This window comes from Hyposmocoma kahamanoa, unplaced genomic scaffold (assembly GCF_003589595.1).
Source record: "Hyposmocoma kahamanoa isolate Upper Pololo Valley unplaced genomic scaffold, ASM358959v1 64, whole genome shotgun sequence".
In the NCBI taxonomy this organism is placed as follows: domain Eukaryota; kingdom Metazoa; phylum Arthropoda; class Insecta; order Lepidoptera; family Cosmopterigidae; genus Hyposmocoma; species Hyposmocoma kahamanoa.
The window spans coordinates 15,304,508-15,314,268 of NW_020653852.1; the positions used below are offsets into that span (position 1 = coordinate 15,304,508).

General features: G+C 35.7%; 1 protein-coding gene across 1 annotated transcript in view; it reads right to left on the bottom strand.

Moving 5' to 3' along the window:
- Window positions 1–3,494, bottom strand: part of LOC113230895 — a 6,856-nt gene extending 3,362 nt beyond the window's left edge. Inside the window, exons 1-2 of the mRNA XM_026465003.1 lie at window positions 2,731–3,494; window positions 42–139 (exon numbers count right to left, since the gene is read on the bottom strand). Coding sequence (XP_026320788.1) covers window positions 42–139; window positions 2,731–3,444 — 812 coding nt within the window. The 5' untranslated portion in view covers window positions 3,445–3,494. The remainder of the gene's footprint in view (window positions 1–41; window positions 140–2,730) is intronic.
- Window positions 3,495–9,761: the final 6,267 nt, after the last annotated feature.

Here is a 9,761-nt window from a genome sequence, read left to right on the forward strand (position 1 = left end):
GTCTTATTTTATTATTCTCCACTTGAAAATTGAGTACTTACACTTCATTGGTATTTAAAACTTCAACAACTATAACAATCTTCTTATTGCACATTTTGACCCATGGTTTTAGAGTTTTGATATTTATTGACTTTTGGTCCTAAAAAAGCAGAAATTAAAACATATCAACAATAAATATCAATAAACACTAAAGTGTATGAATATTTTATAACATTACACCTATAGTGACATAATTGTGAAATATACAAGGTGTCTATTAAGTCGACGGCAAGCGGGACGGGGACGGACGTCAGGGAGGTCGTGGCCTGCAAAAAAGCCCATGGTACTATGGTAATATTCCTAACGGTTTTTTTTGCACATTTTATGCACATTACGATTTTTACGTTTTTACACCTTTGGACGCAACTGTACTCAAACATAATTGTCTTTTTGTATTCTTCTTTTTCTTTTTATTATCTTAAATCAATCTGTTTTTTAATGAGCTAAGTGTTAAATTAAATTCCTCACTGAATGTATTAAAAATATCAAGAAGTATGAAAAAAAATACCAATTTTTTTTAATTACTTGAATGGGTGTGTTAAAAAAATTTAAAACGTATGACACCGCATCTGCACTTAATTGTAAAAACTTGTCTACTTATTCATCTAATTACTAAAAAAAAATTACGTACCTATCTACTTTAATTACGGTATTATTCAAAATTTCATCAAACAGGTCAACATTACAGCAATAAACGGGATATTTGCTAAGTATGAAAAACCCAATTTTTTGTGATTTTGGTGTCTAAGATGGTTAGTGACGCTCGTGGCGGTGGTTTCTGACTTCAAATTAAGGAATAAAATATTTGAAAATCAAATTTTTATTTTTATAACAATTGCAATTTACATTTTTATACATTTTTCACAATAAATGTTCAAAATGACGGCCTAATACACAGTCTGCACCGCCTAATCATGGCCCGCATTTGAGGGTTCCCACGGAGAGCTGCGAAGGCGCTATTTAAGTCCAGTTAAATAAGTCCAGTTGCCTTCGTACTATACCGTAGCTATACCGAAGTGCGAAGGAGCACCATCGTGCTGGTAGACTAATTGTTCTTCTGGTTCTTCACCTCCTAGTATCTTATGGCGGTGGTCTTGCTGATGACGCAAGTACACTGCAACAGTTACTTTGGAAGGTAGTTTGTGTGGGCCAATCATTCGAGAAGCTGTGAAGCCGACCCACAAATTTATGCTAAATTCATACACCGAAATAAATACACCACGTGTTCATTCACGATGCGTGTTTATAAAAACTTGATGATCTGGCGGTTAGGACATAGATGTTGATACCACTCTCTGTACACCCTGGCAGCTTGACTGCCGTTTCCACGACACTCGCCATAAATGTAGTGCATGAGAGCATATTCTTCACTTGAGTAAGGCATTTCCAAAAATTATTATGTGAGATTATTATGTGTAATATGTGTAAAATCTTTAATTAGAAAAAAACCGTTAGGAATATTACCATAGTACCATGGGCTTTTTTGTAGGCCATGACCTCTTTGACATCCCTGTTCTGGCTTGATGTTAACTTAATAGACACCCTGTATAGTTTTATTTAACTACTTGGATGTATTTAATATTGAAATTATTTTAACATTATAAAAGTCTTGGGCAAAGACTGTTTGTATGCAATAAGGCCGCCCGTTTCATTTGATATTGTTGTGTTTGACATTTTTTATGGTGGCTCTTGATGTGGATATTTGTATTCGCTACAACAAATACCCAATTATTGTAATTGGAAAAATATTTGACACACAGACAAATATGCAAACACTAACAAATATAACCGTCTACAGAAAGAGCCAAATAAGGAGTTATAATGACCATAGTGTGTCGGCGGTTCACTTCCACAACCAGAGGACATTAAATCTGTCGATACCAGGCAAGCTCAGCTGATGGTTGCAGTGATGAGGGGGTACATATGCCCCGAATTAACCCACCCTAATAATAATAGGCAGTTCACTTGCATGTTGCCTATTGGGCTCCTTTGATGTGCGTTGAGAACGCAAGTTTGGTGTTTGTTGTATTTGTCGAATAAGTAAACAAGGTAAATACTTTGTAACACATGGTATTATATACACAAGGTGATTGTTTGTCAAATATATCAAATATGCAAATACAAACATCCTGAAAACATCCAAACATGAAGTGCCATCATTACATATTATTATAATAATTACTAGTTTTTAACTCCTTGTGATCCATATCTATTTCTGCCACCAAGTAGAAATGTGATCATTAATGAGTTGCACTTTAGAAGAGTAATGGTGCTAGTGAAACTTGTGGCATGTGGGACTAGTCAACTTTGACTTAGGGCAATAGATGCACTGGCAGTGACCCTCAAATCTTCGCAATTTAAAGCCTAAATGGCATTGCAACGGCCATGAGTATCGCATATTACCAGGCACAGGACTTGTTTGTACAAAATGTAATGCTATATTGTTTAAAAAATATAATGTTTTGTTTTATGATACAAAGTGACAGAATGAATGAGTCATGCATTTGGTGGTAATAGACACTGTCCATAAAAGTTGCAGTGCCACTCCTTGAGATGAGATGACACACGTCATGTATCAGTAATTTCACAGGCACCGTAACCCTTAAAAACTGGAACGCTATAATGTTCACATTACCGCACGGCAGTAGAAATAGGAAAGGTAGCAGTACTTCCCTGGACAAACATACATACCTGAATAACATTCTTCTCATCTACAAAAAGGGAATCTTGAAAATCGGGCATGTTTTTCTGATACACATAATAGGCTGCAATCTGTCTCAAATTTGACAATTCATTGTAAGCTTTTTCATTACAGATTAGACTATATTTTGCTTCTGTCAACTTTGTCATAAGCTCAGTTAATATGGGCAACGACTCATCGGTTGTGTGAGAATACCTCAAGCCATAATCTAGAGTTAAAAAGTTTTCATCAAAGTATAAAGGCACTGCGTCGTAAGTGTATACAATTTTTAGACATGCTTGCCCATTGCATGACGAATCGTCCAATTCGTATGTGTCTACATTGTTCACCTGTTCTATTAGCTGAATAGTATTTTTTCTAGTAAATATGAATAATTTATTACTTGTTGCTACTATGTAAAAAAGGTCACCTTTCGAGTTCCTGTATAAGATTATATTTGAGGGGCTTCCACAATCTTCGATAATTGTAGAACATACAAGCTCCCGATTGTAATATTCTTTCAATTCACCTCGTAATGTACAAAGAATAACATCGAGTTTTTTCACATCGCGAGGGTGGTTATCGTAAAATTTAAAGCAAGATATCTCGTTAATTACAGCCGCTGGAACTAATGTAACTAAAACTTGGCGAACATGATCTGGTATTTGTAACATTTTTGGTTTAATTATGTTATTTAACACAGTAGTAACAACGAATACAATCATAAATCAACTATACTTTAACATTATGATAACAATAGAAAACTTCCCGCGAATCAGGCGATAATGACATTGACGTTTGTGAGTAAGTATTGCAAGAGTTAAAAAAAGTCATGCCTTGTTCAAACATTCAAAGTTTTTAAGTAGCTAATTAACAACTTTTACGATGATTAAAGTAATAAAATAAATTGTTGAAGCCACGCGTTTGTTAGTGACTGAAAAAAAAAGTAATTTAGCAATTATTGTTGTTTACATGATATTCCTGACTTTGATTTTGAAAGTTCAGTGACTGAGAGTCGCATTCCAGAACTTTACTCAATGCTCAAGTCAGGATTTAAGCAGACTTGAGTATAATTTTCAGTGTTCACTGCAATACTCAATTCCTGACTTGAGTATTGAGTAGAGTTCTGGAATACAACCCTAAGTTTGCAAAGAAAATGCTTGAGGAAATTGCAAAACTCATGGGAATGACAACTACCTAAATAAACCCACCGATCTACTGTGTCGACGGCTGGTCAGCTTAAGGAGTAACCATACTTAACCTTCTACGACTGAGATGATTTATTCATGAATTCTAGTGAGGAGTAGTCTGACGTACTTTATCTTTGTCGTTAATTCATAATTTTTAGGAATTGTTTGTCCTAAAAATCTACGGAAACAATAATTGAAAAGTAAGTAAGTCAGTTAGGTACTTGTACAAAAAATGTTACTAAACTATAGCCAAATAATAAAATATAACCAACTGAGACTTTGTAAACGATGGGTAAATTCAGTTTTAAAAGCAGTAGAGCTCGTTGTCAAAGAGTTCGTCCAGGGAAGTACTGCCACCTTACCTATTTCTGCCACCAAGCAGTAATGTGAGCATTTACTGTGTTTCGATTTTGAAGGGTAAGGGTGCTGGTGAAATTACAGGCCCATGGGACTTGTCAACGTAAGTCTCAATCAGGATGACTGGCGCAGTGGCAGTATCCCTTAGATCTTTGCGATTTAAAGTTCAGAGTGGCACTGCATCTGCTATGGACAAGACTGTCGCTTAACACTGTCATTTGGTATCTTAAAAAAAGGTCAATACCGCGTTGACAAATATGGCGATTACTTATGGCGTTTCCAAAACCTCGCTTTCAATGCATTCACATACACGCGGAATGCATAGCTTAATTATAATTTGGTCAGTAGGTATATCGTATAGATTACTTTTCAAACAACTTTGCAGTTTTTTACAGCACTAAATAGCATAAAAATAAAATAACGTGTCATTTCTCTTCATTTTGGCGATTACCTAATTGCCACAATGAAGAGAAATGACACGTTATATTATTTAAAAAAAATCGTATTTTACGTTTTAACGTTTTACACATGAGACACGATCTATGTAACACATCTGGCGGCTGTAATTCGAACAGCGATGTTGAACACATAGTGCTGTTCGATTGCGAGGAAATGAAATGGTATTATGTGCTTTTATGCAACTATTTTTATTGGACAAATGCATTGACTTACAAATGAATGGACGACGGGTCTAATACAAAAACCACGAAAAAAATGTCCCAAGTCAACCTATTCGAAATTTAAATTGTAATGTCATCGCAGTATCGCGCTGTCAGTAGAACAAATGAAGACTAAAGCGGAGTGTCGCGCTCTGTATACGATTTTAGCGCCTTAAAAGTGCGGACACTTTTTAGCGCGGACCCGACGTCCATATAATTGTAAGTCAATGGACAAATGGATCCATTTCATGTATGAAAACCATCGAGTATATAACCAGAAATAGAGACGAAATGTCATTTAATTTGTTTGAAAACTATTCTGGCTAGTATTTATGTGGTCTGTGCTATTCTGCCATATCATTGCTGTGACAACTGCGCTCCGATTGGCTAGCCCGAATTCGAAACAATTGACGGGTGTCGTCGACTGTTTCACTACAAATCGACCAGTAAACTTGAGCTTTGCTATAATGGACGAAAATTGCAAAGTTACATATTTAATTACCGATGAAACCTAATTCTGTTTGTTTTGTAATTAGATGTTTTGCTGTTTTCCCCAGACCACCGAATAGAACAGCACGGCATTGTCAGAGATATTATCTTTATTACAATAAATACAGAATATTTTTTTGAATATACGGAGACGTACACACAGGTCGGTAGTTGGCCTTTCTATATTTCAGTGCAAACGGGAGTTGATATTAAGAGCTGTATAGCTAATGTGCTACCAGGAATATATGGTCCTTATTTCGTCTCTATTTCTGGTTATATACTCGATGATCAAAACAAATTGTAAATTGCTTTGATGCCTAGTGATGGAAGAAAGATTGTATAGTTATTTTAACTATTGCCCATGCATGACATCAATATCTAAATTATGTATGTACGTTTACTTGTGAATGTTTATTAGCCGCACCTCCTAAGGTTTAAAGGTAAAGGGAAACATCGTGATAAAACCTGAATGACGAAGAAGGTTCAACATCCTTATAAACACGTAAAATCGCCAACCCGCATTCGGTCAGCGTGGCAAAATACGAAATTAAACCCTCACCTTATTCGAGATCTATGCCTGGTGGATTGTAGTTTTTTGCCCTAAATTCTTATTTTAATGTAGAACGCAGAAGCGAAAGGAATTTGCACTGGCAATAGGTATAATATAAAAAAAGAAACTAGAAGTAAACGCAATAAAAATCTCTCTCGTGCTACGGACAGGTCACTTTTATGACCCTGAACTGGTCTAACCTTGAGGCAGGCGCTACAGTTCTACTTTTGATATTAATATCCGTGTTGCCATTTCAAGAAAGTATTGTTTTTTAATTCCGCGAAATGCAGACATTACACAAATACTTTAGCAGCCTTTTAAATACATACCTTAGTTGTTTATGGTATCGGTAATGTAAACGCATTAGGTTTAAAAAGCGTTGATATCAATTACCGTCTATTGTTACTTATTTGGAGGCAAATGAACGCATCATGGTTGAGCGAACGGCAGGAAATTATACGACGCATAATAACGGACGGTGCGCGGTGACTGTTTAGCCATTGTATTTGGCATTTGTTCCGTCTATTTCTAATACCTACTTAGCCCAATAGAGTTAATAAAAAAAATTTAATAATTGCTAATTAGGAGTAAGGTGTCGCCATAGGCGTTATACATCATTTATTTTATTTGCCGTGTGTAGTTTGTAATGAGCATTTATTCATTTCATCAGTGTATTCACATCTATTTATTAGAAATATTACCAGTAACTTAATGTACCAGACTGTGGCTAAGTTACACATTCTTAAAACTATGTACACGATATATATACCTCTTTTACTCTCATGGACACATGTAGAGAACCCCTAAATAAAGATTGAATCTTGATGCTAACAATAACCATGATTCAATCTTTTATATCAATCACGGGACACACATACTCAGAACCTTCAACCACCCTTAATTTGAAAAAAGATTAACTTCAATTGTCTTTGATTTCGATTAAACGTTATGGTACATGTGGCCAGTACCTACTTAGGAACGGTGTTATCATAATTCAACCTTTTTTAGTGTTCCCAAAATATATTTCTATTATATGTGATGACGATATTAAGTTAGCGTAAAAACACAAGTTTAATTTTCGCTACATTGGTTTTTGTAGCTCTTGTAACACATTACTCATTTATCTTGTTGGCCGCGAGTATATTAAGTGAGTATAAAAAGTGTAAGTCGAACGATACAAAAGAAACGTTAATGAAATTGAAATCTGTAGAATAGACTTGTTAACCACAAGTTAACGGCTAGAGCCTTGAGTGCAAGAAGATGATATTCGTTCTCTACAGAACGTACGTGTCAACCTATATCATTAATATTAGGTACTACTACTAAGAAAAATCTTTACGTCCATGCAATAGAGCAAAAAAGACGTTGTGTGTTTTGAAACTGGACCGAGCTGGACATAAACCGTTTTTGATTGGCTCATACCGATTCTAAATCCATAAGTGTGGTGTCTCCATTACGACCTACTATTTAGACGTTGAGTACTCACTTACATAAAAGATTTATCTCTTCCTTCGCGGGGAAGTGGGTTAAGAAACCTACTAAAAAAAGGAAGGCGAGTCATGCGGCTGCAGATGGACTGTATTTAGGACGCTATAGTAATTCCTGGGCCTGTGCTATTCTCACTAAAATGATATCGAAAGAAATCACGAGTTCCTTCCTTCACTACGGTGGCAGCGGCGCTAGCGTGAGTCTTCGAATGGCATTCATGGTCAAAGTCAAAGAATCGTTTATTCTGTAAAATAAACTTTCGCTTGAAAACGTCACATTTAAGCTACTGCTCGTTCACTACGCCGACTTCCCTTGAGAAGAACGAGCAAACTTAAATGCTATGGAATACACTTTGAATCAAATTTTGTTTGGAATCTAGACCCATGTCGTCTTTCCACACATCTTTATCTAACACGCAGTCTTCAATTTTGTAATATGACATGGATGGAGTACCTACACAAGTTGGCACTTAACACCATGATCTTGTTCGTTATAAAGTTTCGCTTAGAAATTTGATCTGCAACACAGAAAACATATAGCACAGAAGATAGAAAGTGAGAATTATATTGTTATAATATAAAAGTTAGTTTTTAGTTTGAGGGACACTGACTCCCAACGATTTGCATCCTATATGTTAGTATAACAATGAACTTATGAGCTATGTTATCACATTATTACACAAAATACGTGTTATAACAAATTACAAACTATCAAGTATGAGGAATGTGGGAGAACTGACAAATTTTCCCTCACTTCTCATACCTAACATGCGATACGTGTGACCTTGTCCACTGGCTAAATATTGGAATGTCGTTTCATTATGTAATAAACTGTATAAACAGCGGTATAACGTGTGATAGCATCTCGATCTCGAGTAGGTAACCAAGCTACCTAAATCATTAGTGCTTCACAACGGTCTTGAACAATACGATAAAACCTAAGATACGTTTATTATGCCATATAGAAAAAAACTCTCAAGATTTAACAAGGTCAAACACCCTGTCCTTATTGATTATACCACCCCAACCGAAAGTCCCCTTGGGCACATGCAGTTGCCAACACGGAAGTCCTTGAACCATCTCAAGATATAAATTGGCCGATGTAGAGTAGAGCCAACATATTGAAATAAGGCTACTATTCTCAGAATCATTATTTGGATCCCCTACACAAAATAGTAGCAGTAGAGCTCCTTATGAAAGGGAAGTAGTGCCACCTTCCTGTTTATGCTGCCAGGCAGTAATGTCAGCATTACTGTGATCCGGTTTTGAAGTGTGACGCTGCTGGTGAAATTACAGGCACATTGGACTTGGAAAGCTCTGTGTGGCACTGCAACTGTTATGGACAGATGTGTAGCTTACCATCAGGCGCACAACTTGTGCGTCCCGCCACTTGATGTTATATAAAAAAAAGCGTCACCTGCTCTACCGCCCATTTGTCCGACTCGTTGCAACTGCGTAAACTTGTTAAAGTCAACAGGTATCACATAGAGGTGATTGCTTACTGCGCCAAATAATTTTTCACCTCGCTAGCTCGGAAAGGCTTTCTTTCCCATTAGAAATCTGCGCGCAGAAGCGTTTTTTGCATCCTAGCGTAAAAAGGTTTTTGAAATTCGAACTTGACGATGATGGACAGAGGTGCACCAAACTTTTTCTTTCGACTAAAAAAAAATAACGACACGTTTAAGTACGCGATTTGTCGTATATTACTTATTTATGCAACATTTATTCGTTGGTATATTTTATTGTTGACATTAAATTGACAATAATAACCAATTGTGTTTATTAAGTTATTTTAATTCGTGGAAGAACTAAAATAATTTCAATAATCACTTAATCACACAAAATGATTTAACTCTACTGCTCATTCGTAAGGCAGATTCCCCTGAGAAGAATGAGCAAGAAACTCTTTATAAATATACATTTATAATTACAATATTTAATTTAAACATTTTAGAACCAAAATACCTGAAAGAGCTAAATGGGTCACTACTACGAATTTTTGTCATCCAAGTACGCAAGAGTTGCACAATACCATTAGTATAAAGTTTTTGTTTCACAATAGTTATAAGCCTTGTAAAAGGCAGATTTCGAAAAATAATCGGAATCTTATTATAGAAGCGTATACATTGCCCCTTAAATGAATTTGAGACTTTATGAAGACGACTGTCAAAAACAGCTGGTTTATTTTTATTCCTCGTATTAATGTTTTTTACAATTTTTCACAAAAAAAATATTTTTCTTAAGATAAATAACATTTTCATAAAACTGTGACGTTAGTGTAAGGATGTTAATCTCTTTAAACTTATCTCT